Raw genomic sequence first — 21,549 nt, 5'->3', positions numbered from 1 at the left:
CTTTCGGCTGACCTAGGCTCCCACTAAGCCACGGACCGCAAGGCAACAGGGCTCCATGTGTACCACCATTCCTAGCGCGCCCGTGGCCCCCGGCCCCGCCAGGCGTGAGGTGTGGGAGGCAGTCAGCCCTGAGGATCCGTGTGTTTTCTGCAGTGGTTCTCTTCAAAGAAAAACAGTCACCTGCCCAGTGCAGTCATAGCAGGTGCCACATTCCATTTTGGTGGCAAGATGGGATCCGATCTTTCCCAAGAAAAGCTGCTGCCGATGGTAAATAAGTCACACATTCCAGAGTGAAGTCAGACAGAAGTGCTTCCAACTGGCTCAGTGTTCTTACTTACCTTCCTCGGTGGGAAACGGCTGGAAGGGCTGGTGGTCTGAGAGCGGCCTGGGCCGGGGCCCCTGCCCTGGGGCTTGGGGAGCTTGTTTCCCCCGTGCAGTGACAGGACAGAGGCACGCCAGCAGGAGTGGGGGGCAGGCCCGCGGATGCCGCCTTGCCGAACGAGTGACGCGTGGCTCCTGCGACCAGCTGGCCAGGGAACACTCAGTGTTGTGCACTTGCACGCGCCTCCCAGTTGAGCTGGGCTTTTGAACCGATCCCGTGTGATCAGCTAGAAATTTACAGGCACCAACTCATCTTAGAAGCCTTTAGCAAAGGCCTTATTTTGATCTCTGCCTCTGAAAACAGACTTGTGAGTACCTTTTAAAATTCTCTGATGGAGCCGTCATAGGTTTAGGTAAAGTCCCTGCATTTTCGTCAGCCCCAGCCTGATTGTAGTTGGAGCAGCACTGGATTAAATACGGCCCCTTGTATGAGTGTGCGTGTCTGGGGCAGATGCAGGGCGGACCAGGGACGTCCTGACGCCTGAAGTGCCAGGAGGGGCTGTGTTCGGTACCTGGAGGGATCAGACTTCTGTTTTCATTTACAGTTTATACTCCATCTCGAGTAGAACTTCTTTCTTTTCTGACCCCTGTGTGTATGTGCATATACATACACCTACGCATACACATGTGCATACGTACTATGTGTATGGATGTCTGTATGTACGTGTACATGTGTGTGTATGTGTGTCTGGAACATGGCAAGTACCCCATAGCTACTGAGTGAAAGAACACATGTGCAATTGAGGTACTCAGTTTTGGTGACTGAATGCCCCCCGCCCCCCCGTAATCCAGTGCGTGTTACACACCAGGCCCTTGCCTGTTCCACAGGCATTATCACACTGATCCTCACACTGACCTGATGGTGTGTGTGTGCTTCACCTCCAGTTTTCAGATGGGGAAACTAAGGCAGAGAGGGGAGAATACACTGGCTCACATCACACGGCTGGTCAGCAGTGGGTGGGGATACAGAGCCGGGCCTCTGTGGCCCAAGCCAGTGCTCTCGGTCACGATGACACTGTGCTGAGGGAAATCACCCTGTCGCCTGACTTGTTCTGCTTTCTGGAAGGTGGTTGTGGAAGTGCAGAGTGACTCACCCTGTAATCACCTGCTCCGGCCAACTGCCAACTCCAGAGACACTCGGGATTAGCCTTGTTACTTTCAGAAGTTTAGCACAGATTCTCCTCGGGGGAGACTGTCCCATTATTCATGGAATTTTTTTTTAATAAAAATTAAAAAAAAATCTTTGTTCATATTTTTGAGAGACAGAGAGAGAGAGAGAGAGAGAGAGAGAGAGAGACAGACAGACAGACAGACAGTGCAAGTGGGGGAGGAACAGAGAGAGGGAGGCACAGAATCCGAGCTGTTAGCACAGAGCCTGACATGAGGCTTGAACCCATGAACTGTGAGATCATGACCTGAGCCAAAGTCGGACACTAAACCAACTGAGCTCCCCAGGCACCCCAATCATGGTCCTTTTAAAATAGCCGTGCCCAGCCAACCCGGGCCCCTGAGTCAGCGTCTCCGGGGGGGGGGGGGGGCGGTGTTTGGCCAGCTGCTTTGCAAGCTTCATTTTCTACAGCCCGCCCCACAGTCCTGGGGAGGAGGTCCAACACGCTGTTTTGCAGAGACGGGGAAGTGAAGTGAGTTGTGTGCGGTCAGGCAGCAGCCAGTGCCGGCTGGCGTCCCCACCGGGCCTGACTTGAGAGCCCCTCCCCCCACGACGTGCTACTTCCTGAGGTCACCTGAGCCTTCTGGGCCTGTGGCCTCCTGTGTAAAACCTTTAAATGACACAGGCCTATTGAAACCTACAGGCTTACGTGCCTGCTCCTCCTTTTAACCTCACATTTTCAGTTGTTGACTGTTGGTTTCCCTCACTGGCCTAAAAATACTATAGTTCCCAGTAAGATTGCAAAGTTTTTCCAGATATAGCCATTTTGGAAAGAGTGAAATAAAGAAGAATTAAAGCGTGTTCTCTAAATCCTGGTCCAAGACACTGAGGTCAGTGGAAACCACAAAGTCCCTCTTCATGGGTTGAGACGAATCAAACCGTTTATGAACGGGGCACAGTTTTGGGGTGTTAAGCTTGATGGATTCCCTGAAGTAGAATTTGCTGAAATCAGATAAAATCAAAGAGAAGGTGTGTTCGACATTCTGGGGTCCACACGGTGTTGGGTTTCATGAAGCTGCCACGTTTGGGGAGTGTTAACTTGCTCTCTTACGGGAGACCCTTTCTCTACATGCTGGACTCCCCACGTTCTCCTCAGTGAGGGGCTCCACCACGTAGAACTTTCTGCCCGCCTCCAAGGCCAGCTGTTACCTCTCACCTCATCAGCTAACGGGCTCTGTATTCCAGATGGCCCCTACATGAAATAAGCCTTGAGGGCCAGTGTGACATTTTGTGTAAGAATTTCTTGCAGTGACATCAAGAAAAAAAACAAAGATGAAACCAGGTGATGTTTGAAAGCTGTAAGAAGACAGAGAGATGGTTGCCTCAGGCCTCCTGAGACGGGGACGCCCCCTTCTCTCTGAAGGGGGAGTGGGCTGAACCTTTTCGCCCCAGCGGGGACACAGCGGGCCGGAAGCGGTCAGGGTCATGATCGAGGGCACGTGTCTGGCGTCACCACGGCACAGAGCTGCTTTCACCTCCTGGCTCTTCAGTCTCCTAGCAGTGGTACCTTGGGGAAGTGGCATGGCCTCTGCTTCCTAATCTGCAAAATGGGAATAAAAAGAGTGTGTGCTCAGAGAGTTCTTAAGAGAATGAAACCAGAGTGTTGGTACAAAGTACCTAACGTGGCGCCCGGGACCGGGTAAAGCAGCGAGCAGCAGGAGCTTCGGCCGCTGCACGGTTCTGGCACCTTCACGTCCTCCGTCCTGGGTGTGGGCGTCCGTGACGCTGGAGCCGGCCCGACTGCTCAGGCGGCACCTCTCTCCCTGTCCCCCACAGGGCAGCAGCAGCTCAGACTCTCTGGAGGGCCAGAGCTGCGACTATGCCAGCAAGAGCTACGATGCCGTTGTCTTCGACGTCTTGAAAGTGAGTCCCGAGGAGTTTGCTGTAAGTAATAACAACAGATGTGGGGGGCTGGGCGCCAAGGCAGCGTGATGCGGGGGGCAGCGAGGAGTTGCTCCGGTTGGAAACAAGCCACATGCCCTGTAACAGGGACCGTGGGGTAGAGTATTCTTTATGAAATGCCAAGCAGCGTTAAAACACATGCCGTCAGTCCAGAAATTAACCATCCTGGGACACATGCGCACGATGTGTGGACAGTAAGTGAAAGGAGCGTCACAGCACAACGAATAGAGAACGGTGCCTTTTGTAAAAAGCATGTCACTTATATTTGCATAGGAAGAGGTCTAGATCCGGTGTTTACTAGTCATAAATACCTGGAGATAGATAGTCAAGCGTTATTTACTGTAGTTTCTTGTTGTAGAGTAATAGTTAATTGGAATTTAGTTTATCTTCTTTTTGCTTATTTGTACCTTGTACATTTTTACAGTGACTGTTCTCTACAATGATAGAAAATAGTATTTTGTAAAAATAATTTAAAAAAATTGTTTTTTCTTCAACAAGTGTGGTTAGGGACTCTGAGAGGCAGAGTTGGCTCCGCCTGTTGCCAGGACTTGGTTTCTGCCTTTTGCGCTCTGAGGGTGGCCTCGAGCCTAATTGCAGGCACCCCCCCCCCCCCGCAACCTCTGAAGGGTCTCCCGCCACGCCCTCTCCTCCCCGTCCCTGTGTCGGACCAGGTTTCGTGTTTCCCAGGGTGCGGCGGGAGCTAATGGGGCTGCATCTCATCGGTCCGCCATTGTCGGCCTCCATGCTTATTTTGTTCCTTGCTGAGCCTGGCGTGTCCGTCACCTCCCTCCGTGTAGCCAAGGGATCACATAAACACCCGTGTAAAACTCTCTAGCAGCTGCCTTGGAGGAGAATGAGACCCGGTGTTCCTCCGAGGTCTCCAGTGCCCCCTGGGGTCTGGCCAAGCCTCCTCTCCTGCCCCCGTCCCTGCTCCCCAGCTGGACCCCGGCTCCTGCTTTCTGACCCAGATTCACCAGGCATCTCCCTGCTGCAGGGCCCTGTGCTTCCTTTCCTCCCTTCCTGGCTCTTCTCTACCTGTCTCTGTCCCTGTCCTTGGAAGTGGCCCCTCTCCATCACTCTCTCTGCCCTCACCCTGCTCCCGCTGCATGTTCCTTATTACTACCCACCATCACAGGCTATATAATCATAGTTTTTTTGTGCTCCATCTCCTCCATCAGAATAGAAACTCTTTAAGGACAGGAACTTTAACTGACTTGTTCATTGCTCTTTCCACAGTGCCCAGAAGAATGCCCAGCTCATAGTAGGTAGTCAGCTAGGGCACGCTGACTGAAAGAATTCAGTCTTCAGAATAACTCAATGAAACATTATTAGCTCCTGGTTTTCTTTCTTTTTTTTAAATGTTTGTTTATTTTGAAAGCGAGCGAGCGAGCGAGCAGGCGAGAGAGTGAGAGTGAGTGAGCATGAGCAGGGGGAGGGGCGGAGAGAATGGAGACAGAACCCCAGGCCGGCTTCGTGGTGTCAGCACGGAGCCGTGAAATCATGACCTGTTAGCTCCCGATTTCTTAGTGAAGAAGTGAAGGATCTAAGAGATTTTTTTTTTTTTGCCTGGATCACAGAGCCAGGTGTGGGCGGAGCCAGGTCTGAAGCCTTCATCTCCTGACTCTTTAGCCAGAGCTGGACCTTAAGGATGAGGGGAGCTCACCTACCGTGTCTAGGTCTTAACGCTAAGTGTTTTACATGTATTACTAATTTCCTTTTCACATCAGCCTTATAAACTAGATATATTTATTATTACCAGGATACTGATGAGCAAGTCAGTTCTTAAAGAGAAAAGTCACCTCTTCACACAGATAGTGTCACTGTCTATCTGGGATTTAAAACCAGGGCTGATGTTCTAGGGCAGCAACGTCCAACAGAAATATAGTCTGGACCACGTGTGTATTTTATTTTATTTACTTATGTATTTTAAAACCTTTAATTCCAGTATAGTTAACACACGATGTTGTATTAGTTTCAAGTGCACAGTAGTACATGGACCCATCACTTCGACGCGTTACTCAGTACTCATCATCCTCTTCGTCTCCTTCCCATTTCACCTTTCCCTTCTCCCCGCCACCTCCCCCGCCAGGAGCCATCTGTTTGTTCTCTACAGTTGAGTCTGTTTTTTGCTTTGTCTGTTTTCCCCCTTTGTTCGTTTGTTTTGTTTCTTAACTTGCACGTATGAATGAAATCTCTGACTCATTTCATTAAGCATTATACTCTGTAGGTCCATCCATATTGTTTCAAATGGCAAGATTTGATTCTTTTATTTGGCCCGGTAAGTAGTATTCTGTCATATACTTATACCACGTGTTCTCTATCCACTCATCTGCTGATGCGCAGGGGGCTGTTTCTTTCATTTGGCTTTTGTAAGTAATGCTTCAGTAAACAGGGGTGCACATATCCTTTCACATTACTTTTCTCCTATTCTTTTTTTTAAATGTTAATTTATCTTTTGAGAGTGAGAGAGTTGGGGGAGGGGCGGAGAGAGAAGGAGACACAAGATCTGAAGCAGACTCTTCACTGACCGCTAGGTGCGGGGCTCGAACGCAGACACCGAGAGAACATGACTCAAGCCCAAGGCAGATGCTTAACCAGCTGAGCCTCCCAGGTGCCCCGTGTCCTCATATTCTCTGAGTAAATACCCAGCTGTATGGTTGTTGGATCATAGGGTAGTTCTCTTTTTAATTTTTTGAGGCAACTCCATACTGTTTTCTGCGGTGGCTGCCCGGTGTGCGTTCCCACCGGCAGGGCCCAGGGGTTCCTTTTTCCCTGTGTCCTTGCCAACATTTGTCGCTTCTCATGTTTTTTATTTTAGCCGTTCTGACTGGTGTGAGGTAATGCCTCACTGTGGTTTTGATTCGCATTTTCCTGATGATGAGTGATGCTGAGCACTTTTCATGTGTCTGTTGGCCATACGGATGTCTTCTTTGGAGAAACGCCTGTTCACGTCTCCTGCCTATTTCTTAATTGGATTATTTGGGTTTTTGGTGTTGAGTTGTAGAAGTTCTTTATGTATTTTGGATACGAACCCTTTATTGGATATATCATTTGCAAATATCTTTCCCCCATTCGGTATGTTGTCTTTTAGTTTTGCTGATTATATTCTTTGCTGTCAGGAGCGTTTTATTTTGCCAGAATCCCAATAGTTTATTTTTACTTTTGTTTCCCTTTTCTCACAAGATGTATATAAGTGTTGTTATGGCTGATGTCAGGTAAATTCTTGCCTGTGCTCCCTTCTAGGGTTTTTACGGCTTCAGGTCTCACATTTAGGACTTTAATCCATTTTGAGTTTATTTTTGTATATGTATGGTGTAAGACAGTGGTCAGTTTCATTCTTTTATATGTGGCTGTCCAGTTTTCCCAACATTATTTGTTAAAGGGACTTGTCTCTTTTTTTTAAATGTCAGTTTACTTTTGAGAGAGAGTGAGGCAAGGCTCAGAGTCACAATCCATGAGATCATGACTGAAGGTGAAGTAAGTTGCTTCACAGACTGGGCCTCCAAGGTGCTGTGGGACTGCCGTTTTCCCACTGCATGTTCTTGGCAAAGATTAATTGACTGTATCATTGTGGGTTTGTTTCTGGGCTTTCTGTTCTGTTCTGTTGATCTGTGTGTCTGTTTTTGTGCCAGCACCATACTGTTTTGATCATTACAGCTTTGTAGTATAACTTGAAACCTGGAATTGTGATTCCTCCAGCTTGGTTTTCCTTTCCAAGATTGCTTCGGCTATTTGGAGTTTTTTTGGTGATTTCATATAAGTTTTAGGGTTGTTATGTTTAGTTCTGTGAAAAATGTTATTGGTGTTTTGATAGGGATTGCATTAAATCTGTAGATTGCTCTAGGTGCTGTGGGCATTTTAACAATATTTGTTCCTCCAGTTCATGAGCCAGGTTGTCTTCACTGTCTTTCATCAGTCTACAGGTCTTTTACCTCCTTGGCTAAGTTCATTCACAGGTATTTTATTATTTTTGGTGCAATTATCAATGGGACTATTTTTTTAATTTCTCATTGCTGCTTTATTTTTTGTGTATAGAAATATAATGGATTTCTGTACATTGACTTTGTATCCTGCAACCTTACTGAATTCATTTCTCAATTTTAGTAGTTTTTTGGCGGAGTTTTTAGGGTTCTCTATATCACATATGCAATTTAAAATTTGCTAGTAGCCACATAAAAACATTTTTTTTCATTTATTTATATTTGAGAAACAGAGTGAGACAGTGCGTGAGTGGGGGTGGGGCAGAGAGAGAAAGAGACACAGAATCCGAAGTAGGCTCCAGGCTCCGAGAAAGCTGTCAGCACAGAGCCTGATGCGGGGCTCGAACCCACAGGCTATGAGCTCATGACCTAAGCTGAAGTCGGATGCTCAACCAACTAAGCCTGCCAGGTGCCTTGCTAGTAGCCACACTAAACAGAAGAGTTGAAATTACTTTTATTTTTTAATGTTATTTATTATTATTTTAAAAGTTTATTTATTTTGAGAGAGAATGTGAACAGGGGAGGGGCAGAGAGAGAGAGAATCCTAAGCAGGCTATATACTGCCAGTGCAGAGCCTGATGCAGGGCTTGAACCTACAAACCACGAGATTATAACCTGGGCCGAAATCAAGAGTCAACCGCTTAACTGACTAAGTCATGTAGGCATCCCTGAGATTACTTTAAAAATATATTGTACTTTACTTGGTATATCTAAAATAGTTTCTTTTCAACATGTAAGCAACATAAAATGATTGAGAGAAATATAATTAGATTACCATTAATATGTTTGACCAAAACACTCTTTGCCAAAAGAAAGCAAAATAATATAATCAAATAAATCAAGGAAAAAAATAATGTGAGCTTAAGATTTTATATCCAGCAACACTGACTTTCAGGTATTAAGGGCATGGACTATTATGGACATGCAGAATATTATTCTTCAGAGAATGGTATTCCTTGAACCCTTCCTGAGATCTACCAGAGAACAAGCTTCAGCTCTTGGAAATGATTAGAGAAACATCACAATAAAGACTGATGAAGACCAGCGAGCACTCAGTTACTACAGGGTCAGGACTGACGAGTCAGGCAAGGGAGAAGGTACGGCATGTGATGGCTGTGTTGCCCGTGTATAAATTCAGTGTGACGATTCTAGTGTAAACTGTAAAAAATGTGGGAGGATGGAGAGAACATGTACAAAACTTTCACAACTTTGCTCAGTAATTACCCTGATGGTGGTAGCATTAGTATTGTTATTCTGAGACTGCTGTGTGAATAATGTGGGATAAAGGAAATGGATAAGTCTGGGATAAAGCAGTCCCGTATACCCTGTGTCCTGGAGACCAGGATGTTCAGCATGGAGGAAAGGAGATCCAGATGTAATACAGAAGAAGGTAAGTGGGTAAGTTAGGGGAAAGTGTCCTGACTTTGAATCGGAAGTATCAGTGTGAATTCTAGACTGTGGTCTTGAAATACCATTTGTTGCTGAGAGAAACTGGGGCTTCCCAGGGAATTGGTTGCTTCTAGGTCTAGGACAGGAAGTGTGCAAGGTGGACGTGTACATCTTAGTACCAGTGAGGAAGCGCTTGAGGACCAAGAGCGTCATGTCAAGGACTCAGGAGCTGCCTAGAGGAAGAAGGAGCCATTGTCCAGTGATGGGACCATTCGAGCTTCAAAGAGCAATATTTGGAATTGATTGAAACCCATCAAACAATAGGTCATCACTGGATGATGATACAGATCACATTTATTATCTTAAAACCCAAGAAATAGAGTGAAAGAATCCAGTATTTGTCTTACCTCTCACTTTTGAACTATACTGGTTAACCCAATAGTGGATAACGATAATTTCAGTTAATAAATGGAAAAGGAACGATAGAACTGGAATACAGTATCATCATTTTATAACCCGAGTGCATTAATAGGTCTAAGCATTGGCCGTCAGTAGCTACCAACACAAAAGGAGAGACATTATGTGCCTCCTGGTGAAACAACCCAGCACCACCTCCATTCCTGCCAAAGGGATCAAACCTTGTCTGATCACGTCTCCAGGTGCAGTTGCCAATTTGCAGGAAGTGCCACGGACAGGGGAACATGTTGACCTGCGCTGTGAGTGTGGGGAGCTGTGTAGGTCAAGTGGCCTGGATTCTCCTGCAGATACATTGTGAGGAAAATGAGGGATGGAGAGGCGGCTTGTAGAGTAAAAGAAACTTACAAATACACATCAAACTTTTATTTTATTTGTATTATTTTTATTTTATTTTTTTATGTAACCTCTACCTTCAGCATGGGGGTTGAACGCACAACCCCGAGATCAAGAGTTGCACGCTCTACCAGCTGAGTCAGCCAGGTGCCGCACGGTAAACTGTTAAAAGAGCAGGCAAGCGGGGTCCCTGAGTGGCTCAGTTGGTTAAGCAGCGGACCTCAGCTCAGGTTATGATCTTGCAGTTCGTGAGTTCGAGTCCGGTGTCAAGCTCTGTGCTGACACCTCAGAGCCTGGAGCCTTCTTCAGATTCTGTGTCTTCTCTCTCTGCCCTTCCCCTGCTCACACTGTCTCTCTCTCTCTCAAAAATAAACATTAAAAAAAAAAAAGAGCAGGCAAGGGGTGCCTGGGTGGCTCAGTCAGTTAAGAAGCCAACTCCAGCTCAGGTCATGATCTCACGGTTTGTGAGTTCAAACCTCATATCGGGCTCTCTGCTCTCAGCATAGAGCCTGCTTGGACTTTATCTATCCCCTCTCTCTATGCCCCTCCCCTGCTCGTGCTTTCTCTCTCTCAGAAGTAAACATTAAAGAAGAAAGCAGACAAGATGCCACCACGATGCCTTGGTATACACACTTGAGTGATCAAATCATAAAGAAACTTGATGAAAGTCAAGACCTCTGTTGCTTGTGGCAGAAGGGTGGGGGGCTTGTAATTGGGATGAGGCCCCAGGAAGAACTCTGAGGTGACTTTTCTGAATTGTAGTAAACTGTATGCCACATAAAATTTATCACCTTAACTGTTTTTAAGCGTATAGTTCAGTTGTGTTGAGTACATTCACATCGCTGTGCAGCAGGTCTCCAGAGCTGCTTCATCTTGCACAGACGAAGCGCCGTACCCATTAGGCAACTCTCCACCCCCCTACCCTCAACCACTGAGACAGCGTTTGTTTTTTCTGTCTGGCTTTTGCCACTCAGCGTCATGTCCTCAAGGTTCGTCCATCTTGTGACATACATCAGCATTTCCTTGCTTTTTCAGGCTGAATAATACCCCTGAGTGTTCCCGTGTGTGTGTGTGTGTGTGTGTGTGTACCACATTTTTGGGGTCCATTTGTGTCTTGATTGAGGTAGCTATTTCTTGACTGAGGTGATAATTACGAGGTATTCGTCTTATAATAAGTCATCAAACCCTGTAATTGTTTGATGTGGTTTTCTATAAATGTGTGTTATTTTGCAATAAAAATGGTTCAAATCAATTAAAATGTCCTCAGTTTCTCAGCAGGGGTGCTCAACAGCTAGATTTCCATTTTCCTCCTTCCTAGGAGGCTGAAAGCAGAGAAAAGAGCAAAACTTGAACTTGGTCATCGATAGAACGTGGACTCCTTCTAGGTTAATGTGTATAGATTTAATTCTCTAATTTAAAAAAGATTTTTTAATGTTTATTTATTTTTGAGAGGGAGAGGGAAGCAGAGCCGAGTGGGGAAGGGACAGAGAGAGAGGGAGACAGAATCGGAAGCAGGCTCCAGGCTCTGAGCTGTCAGCACAGAGCCCGATGCGGGGCTCGAACTTGTGAACTGTAAGATCGTGACCTGGGCCAAAGTCAGACACTTAACCAGCTGAGGCACCCAGGCACCCCAATTCTCTATTTTTAATAGCTGCATAAAATCCCAGAGGCTGACTATACCACAGTTTCTTTCTCCCAACAAGTCCCTTTTCGTGGCCTTTTTTGTTTCTAGCGCTCGTCTTCCTGTAGATACCTGGATTGTGTGTCAATCGTATGCTCGCTTCAGTTTTTAGGAGATAATATCTAAACGCAGTGCCTTATCCTGAATTGGGAAAAAGTTGCTATTAAAACAACATTGGGATATTTTTAGCAAATTCTGAATGCAGACTGCAATATTAGATAATACTGTTGTAGCAATGCTAAGTTTCCTGAATGTAATAATGTTATTATGTAAGAGCGTGATCTTGTTTTTGGGAAAGAACATGCTGAAGGATTAAGGGGTGAAGAGTCATGACATCTGCATTTTATTCTCAAGTGGCTCAGCAGAAAATATGTATATATAATTATATACATAGAGATAAAGCAAATGAGGCAAGATGTTAATAATTAGCGAAGCTAGGCGAAAGGTTAGAGTTCATCATACTATTCTTGCGGCTTTCTTTTAGAAGTTTGACTTTTTTTAAAAAAGCAAGAGTTAAAGAACTTTTTAAATGGGTTACTGCCAGATTGCTTTCCAAAAAGAACAGAGCAGTCTATAAAGTCCTGTCACTCCTGGTGGCACTGATGGACGACACATGGCATCTTCCTGTTGAATTTGCATTTCCTTGGCTGTGATTCTAAATTTGCCCAACACATGCTTCCCCGCGGCTCTCCAGTAGAGCAGGGATGTATCTTTGGAGCTGATTGCCTTTTGTTCTGGGAGCCTTCCTGGTCCTGTGCTGGTTCGGTGTGGGGCGGGGGGGTCTCCATGCAAATTTTTAAAAAATATATATTTTTAATGTTTTTATTTATTTTTGAGAGAGAGAGCGTGAGCAAGGGAGGGTCAGAGAGATCGGGAGACATAGAATCGGAAGCAGGCTCCAGGCTCTGAGCTGGCTGTCAGCACAGAGCCTGACGCGGGGCTCGAACCCATGAACTGTGAGATCATGACCTGAGCCGAAGCCGGATGCTCAACCCACTGAGCCACCCAGGCGCCCCATCAATGCAGATTTAAAGATACCTTCTGCTATAAAATATGCTGCTCATTTGCCAACAGCTTCTTCTGTTTGTTTATTTGGGGGGTTGGGAGAGCCTTTGTACCAAGGTTGTGGCTGGAAGAGGGCATTTAGTCACCAGTGTTAGAGGGAGAGACACTACGTTCAGCTTACGCTGAAAACAGGTTTTGTTTTTCCCTTTCCATTTGGGCTAAGTAGGTTTCGTTTATCCGCACAGTGGCCCCCGCACTCCTTGCGGCCGCACCGTGAACGGCTCCCGTAGTCTCTCCATTCTGAAGGCGCCGCCTCCACAGAAGTGTTCGCTAATATGTGGAGATTGGCCATTTCCCTAAAAAGCCTGGATTTTTAGGGAGTCCTTGACTAGGGTGAAGGTGGGAGTGGGAGAAGGGAGTTAGGATTAAGGAAGGCACAGGCCATCTGGGGGGCTCAGGTGGTTAAGAGTCCGATGTCAGCTCCGGTCGTGGTCTCGCCGTTTGTGGGTTCGAGCCTCGCATCGGCCTCTGTGCCTACAGCTCAGAGCCTGGAGCCTGCTTTGTATCCTATGTCTCCCTCTCTCTCTTTGCCCCTCCCCTGCTGGTGCTCTGTTTCCCTCTCTCAAAAAAAAATTTTAAAACATTACCATGGAAAAGAAAAGGATTAAGGGAAGCATTGCCAGAGTAGCTTAATTGGGCATCCTGTGTGAGGCTTTATTTCCAGAGATAAGGAGAAGCGTGGAAAGACCTGTTCATGATGGCACACTGTCCAGGCACATGTGCCTCCTGTGGAGGCCGTGCTGCATTCATTCATTTGTCCATTCATTCATTCATTCATTGTGCTTATGTTTTCCAGTCCGTTCCCATACAGGGTGTATGGTGTGGTGATTCAGCACGTCCATACCACGCCTGAGGCGCCTTATAGACCGGAAGGCCCGTTGCTGGGTGTTCTGCGGAGGCCGCACCACATCCCTGGAAATGGCCTTTCTCTCCAGGAAGCCCAGGCCTCTCCCCTGAGGGAGGGGCAAGGGCTTCTGAGGCTGAGAGCCGCTGTGAAGCAGGACAGGACTGGCCCCCCTCAAGTGCCCACCCCTACCCACACCCTCCCTTTCTGCTAAACTGCCTGTGTTGGAGCCCCCACACTTCCCGGGAGGGGCTGCTCATCAGCACCCTTCCCCCATGTTTGGCTTTGTAGTAAAATGACACGACGTTTATAATCTGATGATTTTACCTGTGGATCGACATATTCTTGTTCTGGACTCAGCTTCCTTTTTGGTCAGAACAGCGAGGATAAAAATGCACAAGAGACTTCTGAAAACCCTCAGATTGTGTGTTTGGGACCAGCCAGTTGTTTTAAGTTTGGTGACCTTTGTCGTTGTTTATTTTGAAGAAAACACCTGAATACATCTTCTGACGTAGGGTCTGAGCAGGGATCACCATATTTGAAACTTGGACCATCCAAAACCATGTGAAACGTAAAGCCACTATTTTCATAAATCATTTGGAAATCCAGTAGCAAGCCTAGGATGGAGAGGAAGTTTTCTCATTTTCTCATTAGCGGACTCTTGGTTCTCTTCCTAAATGACATAGCACACATCCTGCTGGGTCTCTCGGGTGGGGAGTTAACTGGAGCCACCGGAGAGATTTGCAAGGCCCTCTGAGCTTTCAGCACAAATCTGTTTCCACAAGGCCTTTCCGTTCCCCAGGATGACAGAACTAATCCAAATGTGAGGAGACTTGGCCGGCAGTCTCCACAGGTCTGGCAGGAGGAATGCCAGTCTGTTTGCCCTGCCCGGGGCATAGGTCGGGGCCAGACACGCAGACCTGTAGGCGTCCGGGCCCCGGTCGTCCCTAGGCGCCCAGCTTCCCGGGGCCAGACCCGCCGTGTGTCCATGCCCCTTACTGCTGCTGGGTAGATCCAGAGGTGGGCGGGCTCGGTTCCCAAACGCTTCTTCGTTCCCGGTGCCTTGGCTGTCCCTGTGCTGAGCTTCCCTTAGTGACAGCACTAGCCCCTTGGAGGGGACAGAGAGGTTCTCCACAGAAGCCACCTGCCTACTTCCCTGTCCCGCTCAGCCCTGAGGACGGTGTGCTCTGGCCGGCATCCTGTGCTTCTCAGGAACCCGGCGGTCTCGGACCTCCTTTAAATTATGCCAAGAGGCGACCACAGTTTTGCACCTTTGCCCCAGATTGTGGTCACACTTGACATACTGTGTGTGTTCATTTTTCTCATGCATTCTGGACATGAGGCTTTTTTTCATGACTATTTTTTGACCCAATGTAACAGCCTCCTTTAAGTATTCGCTAGAGCAACTTTGATGCATGAATATTCAAATACATCAACAGTCCCTTATTTCTTAGCTCATGTATCGGTCAGGAGCCCAATACATGAGCCCATCTGTGTGACTTCACATATATATGATATGTAAGAATAAATATATAAATACACATGCGGGCACACTTCACCCTTGAACACACAGGTTTGAACTATGTATGTCCACTTATAAAAAGATTTTTTTAAATACAGTACTGTAAATGCATTTTCTCTTCCTGATACTTTTCTTAATAACATTTGCTTTTCTCTAGCTTACCTTATTGTAAGAATACAGTGTATACTTCATACAGCATATAAAACGTGTTAATCAACCATTGATGTTATCAGTGAGCCTTCTGGTCAACTGTTGGTTATCACTCAAGAGTCAAAAGTGATGTGCAGATTTTCAGCTGTGGACGGCTGGCCGTTGCTAACCACTGTGTGGTTCAAGGGTCCATGGTGTACGTATAATCTTCGTGAACATTTAAAATAGGAGGTGCAGAATGCCTGGCACCTGACAGATGTTCTTGGTCTGTGTGTGTGTGTGTGTGTGTGTGTGTGTGTCTCTTTCTACACACATACATAAATGCGCTCTCTCCACTTGCATGTGTGCACATACATATCTGGAGAGAGCACCGGTCAGAGGCCAGGCATTCCACACTTCTTGTGTTACATTTTCCCAGGGATCCTATAAGGTAGGGATTGCCATCACCTTTTCCTAGATGTGGCACCTGAGATCGGGAGAGAGGGTGAATCATGCGTCAAAAGAGAAGATTGCTGTCAGGCAGTGTTAATCCAGACACACACCCAAGTCCCGCTGATTCCAGAGCTCAAGTTCATTCCCCTGCACCGTGTCCTCCCCTTTGACCTGTGTGCCAGGGGTGTGTCTTCTTGCATTAGGAGACATCCAAATGCCCTTGGCTCTCCTTTCCCTGACCTGTCACAGAGGGGTCTGTTAACTGACATCTGGCATCCCAGGTGACATGTGGAGGTGGGCAGGTCCTGTGAAGTCAGCTCCATCCATGCCTTGGCCTGCAAAGATCATCAGCAAGGATGCTTTCTCTTACTGCTGCCTGACAGACAGCTAACAATGGGCCCGACCTTTTATTTTATTTTTTATTTTAAAGTTTATTTGTCTATTTTGAGAGAGAGAGAGAGAGAGAGAGAGAGAGAGAGAGAGAGAAGGAGGGAGGGAGGGAGGGAGGGAATCCCAAGCAGGCTCCACATTGTCAGTGTAGAGCCTGACGTGGGTCTCTAACCCTCAAACCAAGAGATCATGACCAGAGCTAAAATCAAGAGGTGGACGCTCTACTGTCTGAGCCACCCAGGCGCCCCTAGAACAGCCTTTTAATTGAATGTGTTTTCCGTATTTATAGCATTAGTGCTTCTTAAGCTAGCTGTGGTAAAGGGCCAGTTTTTTCCATCTCCTTTCTGTTGAGGACTAATACTTAAAAAAAAAATACAATAAAAATGTTGTGGCAATTTGCTATAAAAGTTCCCAAATGCTTGCTCTCGAATTCTGAAGTTCCCTCATTGTGGGCTCGTGGAATAAATAGTCTGTGGTCCAGCACGGGCCTCGGATGCATCTACTATATAATTTAGAGGAGGCTGAGACTTCAGAAGAAATGTACAATTTCTATAAGCCACAATTTTTTTTTTAATTTAAATTTAGAGTAATAGATAGTGTCTCTTTAGCATTCTAATTTTTAATATTGTGTCTACAACGTTTTTAAATTCCAAAAGTAATTCATGCTTGAAACAGCAACTCAAGAAGTACAAACATATCCAAACTGAAAACTCTCCCCTTGATCTCAGTCCCGCCCTCCAAATGACTGTTGTCCGCCCTTAAGTTGGCAGCTTGTCTCACGTTAAGGGGAGAAGGGTGCGGGGACAAGGTTTACGAAGGGGGAAAGGATGGGAGAGGCATTTTAGACCTTTTTTATTCCGTTCTTTCTTGATCTGTGTCTCGAGGGCGGATGTGTTCTTGCCCTGTACAGAGTCGAAGTAACACGACATCTGTCTCTGAGTTCTGGTTTATTCTAACACGGATTCTCTTTTGTTACAGAGCCAGATCACGTTAATGGACATACCTGTGTTTAAAGCCATCCAGCCGGAGGTCTGTACTCGGTCCTTTGAATTGCTCTAAACGCCGTGGCTGGGAAGAGGGGACTTAATTGGAGCGACTCTTGGTGTCTTTCTCGAAGTCGCTATAAATGCATTGACTTCAGCCCCTGTTAAAGAGAGCATTCGGAGCTTCTCGTGCTCGATGGTGCTCGTTCTGCGAGCTGGCTGTTTGGGCTCTTCGGAGAGTTTCACTGCGCTGGGCCCACTTGGGCGGGACTGGGGGCCCCTGGTGCCCACGGCCTCCGCGAGTGAGCCAGGCCTTCCCACACCGATTCCTTGCCCCCGGCTCCTCCGGGCGAGAATGGCCCCTGTCAAGAGGGGATGTGAGGGAACATTTTTCTAGAGAGCTTTCCTTTTGTTGATCCCAAATTCTGGTGGTTGCCTTGTTTCTGATTTCAAAACCAGTTGTCATGGCAAAGCATATACATGTGTACATGAAAAGCATATGTACAATTTTAGAAACCGCATATTCAATAAAGAGAAAAAAGTTGGTCTTGGCCTTTAAAAAGATCCTGGAAGTGTTTAGCAGTTGATAACAAGGCTTTACGGTTGTTTTAGTCGGCGGTCTTGGTCTTTTTTTGTTGGCAAGTGACAGACATCCATTTCGAAGTAGCTGAATAGGCAGAAGAGGAGTTTAACACGAGGAGAAAGGGCGCTTCGTGGAATCCAGGGGCCTGGGGTTCAGGCTGCCAGGGCGCCAGCCGACACGCAAGCCGTCTCTGCCCTTGGCCTCTGCTTTTTCCTTTTTTTCGCTCTCCGGTCTTCTCTCTGGCCTGCTCACGGGGTCCAGCCTAGCCTTCCCGAAGGGGTCACGTTTACGTGACCCTCCTTCCATTCACCTTCCAGACCGAAATAAACCCGCAGCTCTAAGCCCAGCCGGGCTTAGCCACGTGTCTAGTGCTGGTTCATAACCCAGGCCAGGGGCGTGCGGCCAGACGAGCGGGCACAGCCGAGGGGACCCAGCCTGCTGAATGGGGTGCGCATGTTCTAGAGGAGGGGTGGAGATGGGGACCTAAGCCAGAAAGGGTCTGCTGCGACCATGCTGTGAATTCCAGAACAGTCTTGACATACAGTCCTTCTTACAGGATGGTAGCTGTTACATCCTTGAGAAAAGCAGCGTATTTTAGTACAAAGCCAGACGAAGGATTTAGGCCTTCGGAGACCCAGCCTCTGACCTCCTGCAAATTAGGAGGAAGCCAGACCTGCCCTCGGCACTCAGGATTTGTGTGAGGACATGGCAGTGATTTGTATTCGTGTGCGTGTGTATGTGTGTGTGTGTGTGTGTGTGTGTGTGCACGCACTCTGTTCATCGGGTTTGGGGAGCAGAACTATGTTTGCTTTTATGACCTGGCTGACTTCCAATCTTTTACTGTTTCCTTCTAACATGGAATTATCCCCACTCTTTCTAATTAAAAAAAAATTAAGCCACTCTACGTCTCGGAGACTTCGTAGGAGTATTTGTGTGGTGGTTGCCTTAGTTCTCAGCTTGAAGCTGTTTGTGATCGTGTTCTCTGCGTGGCTTTGATCTGGAGCAGTTTAGATGTTACGGTCTTCATTCTTTGTCCTGCGCATCTGGGAGAGGAGCCCAGCTTGCCGTGAGCCCTGAGTCCTGTGCCCAGGGAAGCTGGGGTGGCTGCTCAGGCTTGATCGTCGGAGGGAAAATGGTGGGAGGTTCTTCAGAGGCACAGTTAGGGGCAGACCAAGACTTTTTGCCCCGGGCGCCAAGGTTTGGAAGGTACCTCATCTCAGGCATATCTTGATTCAGATTGGGATAAGACCTGGAGGTGGAGATGTTTGGCTTTCAGGATTGTAGCTTGGAGCGGTGGTTGTCTATCATGGCTGCACGTCAGAGGCATGTGGGCGGCCTCTGAAACCTGGGGAAGCCCAGACTCCACCCTCGGCCATTGAATCTGGATCTCCGAGTCAGGGCCTGGAGCCCAGTCAGCCCAGTTTTGTAGAAGGTAACCAGGTGATTCTGATACAGTGAGGATTAAGAACTAATTCTTTGAGATATATGGAGAAACCCCGAACTTGAATGTCTTACATCTACATTAGCTAAAAAATGGAAGTTTGTTCCTCGCAGTCATTGTCAAAACTGTGGTTAAAAGGAGGACCCTGGGAGCCGCCCCAGCTGTTTTGCTGTTGTTATCATTGATATCATTCAGGCCCTAACAAGGGGACTGAAGAGTGGAATTTTTCTTCTGGATGGTGTCTGCCGCGTTGTGGCCGGACCACCCTGGAGTTGGAAGGACATGAGTGAAGGACAATTAGACGTTTGACAAGGCTCCCAGGAGGCAGAGGCCAGCATCCGGGAGCACGATGGGCACTCTGAGTGGCCTGCGCTCCGGAAGACCAGGAGGCCGTTGGCCTGGTGCCTTTCAGGCCTGCCTGTGCCTCAGAATCAGTTGGGGAGCTCTGCTGGAAAAAATACAGATTCTTAGGCTCCATCCTCAGGGATTCTGATTCCATAGGGTTAGAGTGGGGCTGGGGATCTGTGTTTCAGTGAATCGTATTCACTCTTCTATTTGATATGTGAATTGTCCTTTCTGTAACCAGTGGGAGCCCTCGGTGCATCTCCTGTATCCTTTTCACATGATCCCCTCAGTTTTGATGGCTTCCTCGTGCTTTGGCACAACGAGCTATCTCCGTGTTACTTTGGACATTTCCTGCTGGAATCAGGTGTCCCACACGGTGCTGGCTTCTTTTACTGGAGAATAATATTCAGAAACCACAGTGGGGGTGAAAGGATGCTCATGAGAGGAGGTTGCAGTTGCTTTTAGGCCCATTTGGTGGACAGGGTTAAGACGTATTTATTTTTGAAAGGAAAAGTCATGAGTTCATAATTAGGGTAGGTGGTGTTCTTCCTCCACAGCTCTTCCTCCCCTCCTCGCCCTTGTCCTGACTTCCTTGTGCGTCCCATTGACTTTGGGCTCGGCCCTGTGCCTTGGCCACATGCGACAGCGTGCATGCGGTGAGCGAGAGGCATGGCCGGCCCTCTCCGAACTTCCCCTCCCCGTGATGTCTGGGTAGCTGTTGCTCATTCAGCCTGAGTCCCAGCACGGGGTGTCGTGGATGGCCTGACCTAACCCAAAGCCCTCCGGCCCAGCCTGGCCCCGCCCCGGTGAGCGCGTGAGATTAATACTGCTCTTGTAAGCCTCTGCGATGCGAGGCTTGTTTGCAGACATATGACCAATAGAATGTTGATCTTTCCAGTCCAAATGTAACATTACAGTGTTGCAAGCTTAATTCCCTTGATTTTCAATGATTGTATATGATTTCATATACATGCAGTGTATAAAGTGTGCTCTTGGTTTTGGGGGTAGAGTCTCATGATTCATCTCTTATATGTAAAACCCAGCACTCATCCCAACAAGTGCCCTTCTCAATGCCCATCACCCATTTTCCCCTTTCCATCCCCGCCCCTCCGTCAACCCTCAGTTCTCTGTATTTAAGAGCCTCCCTCCCTCTCTGTTTGTAACTATTTTCCCCTTCCCTCCCCTATGATTTCTTTTACACTGACAGTTTTGGTTCCTAACAACATTAAATAATTACATTTTTGTATTATCCCATCATATATATATATATATTTATATATACACAATAATTTTAAAAGAATAATATTGGTGTTACTGTTAACCAGCAGACTCCTGCTTACAGGTTAACATTTCTTTGCAGTTCTCTTTGTCTTTGGTGCCTTTTCTTCTTGTCTTCCCTCCCTCGTACCACTTCCACACCCAAGTGGGGCCCACTCCTGGACTCCCCCGAAAGGCTTTGGGGAGCACCAGGGAGAAAGGGGGGGCTCTGCCCACTTGGTCGGGAGTCTGCCTCCTAAGAGAGCCCGTTGGATCCCAGTGCCTGGAGCACAGCAGATACTCCTTGTTTGCTGAGTGAGTGGAGAATGAATGACTGAGAGCAGCAGGGAGCAGAGTGTTAGCCTGTGTCTGGCACATTGCCAAGGGGCGTGCATACCAATTAAGGGAACATTATGACCTGGGAGCCTGTTTTGTGGTGGAACCGCTTCCCCCAAAACAAGGGTTTTGCCTGGTGAGCTCAGCCTTTGAAGATTCAAATTTCCAAATCTGTTGATAACTGAGGGTAGAACTGTGGCTTCGGCCTGTTTCTGCAAGGGAGACCGCAGGAGCATCGGCCCAGGGCTTGGAGGAAGCGTGGCAGACGATGAGTTAGGGATTGGCAGAGAGCAAGGAAAGTGGAAGTTATCAAGCACAGAGCCATAACTGCCCTGTCCCTGGTGACAAGTGACCAGTTTTGTCAAACACTGGTGAGTTAATGCAGATAACACTTTGCAGCGAATGGCTCACAGCTGGGTTTAACTTGTACGCTGTGGCCCAGGGCCCCGTCACCACTGTGCTGGACTGGGTCTCAGGCAAAGGTAGACCCCCAGCTGCCGGGGCTCGGGCTGAAGGCTGCATTGTCAGGGAGGTCTTTCTGGGGTGCCCTGGTGGCAGTAGTCTTGTGTGGGACGTTTTTGGGGTGGTATTTCGTTTTGTCCCCCCCAGTATTCCCTCCAAGTATCACGGTCATTATGCCCAACTCCCAGCCTATGAATTTGACGTTCCAGCCATTTCTCAGAGGCCAGTGGAGGTGTCAGAACTGGTTTTGTCATTGGTTCCAATGTGGAGCAGCATCAAGAGGAAGCGACTGTTCTTAGAATGTGCTGGAAATGGGCACGGCCTGTGCGTCACTCAGCCCAGGGGTCTGTCCGCACTGGGCCACTGGGTCCACTCACCTGTAGTGCTTAGGAGCAGGCGCTGATCTGCCAAAGCCGGGCGTGAGTCCC

The 21,549-nt window shown here is 47.6% G+C and overlaps 1 protein-coding gene across 7 annotated transcripts in view; it reads left to right on the top strand.

Moving 5' to 3' along the window:
• The window catches only part of RALGPS1 (Ral GEF with PH domain and SH3 binding motif 1), a 242,937-nt gene that overhangs the window by 24,108 nt on the left and 197,280 nt on the right, over positions 1-21,549 (top strand). For all 7 annotated transcript variants that reach the window (XM_029920466.1, XM_029920465.1, XM_029920461.1 and 4 more), the window contains 2 exons: positions 3,326-3,433; positions 16,693-16,743. In XM_029920466.1, coding sequence (XP_029776326.1) covers positions 3,326-3,433; positions 16,693-16,743 — 159 coding nt within the window. The remainder of the gene's footprint in view (positions 1-3,325; positions 3,434-16,692; positions 16,744-21,549) is intronic.

The sequence above is a fragment of the Suricata suricatta genome, chromosome 13 (genome assembly GCF_006229205.1).
Source record: "Suricata suricatta isolate VVHF042 chromosome 13, meerkat_22Aug2017_6uvM2_HiC, whole genome shotgun sequence".
NCBI classification, from domain to species: Eukaryota; Metazoa; Chordata; class Mammalia; order Carnivora; family Herpestidae; genus Suricata; species Suricata suricatta.
The sequence above is the reverse complement of the archived record's forward strand: the minus strand, read 5'-3'. Positions and strand labels throughout refer to the sequence as shown.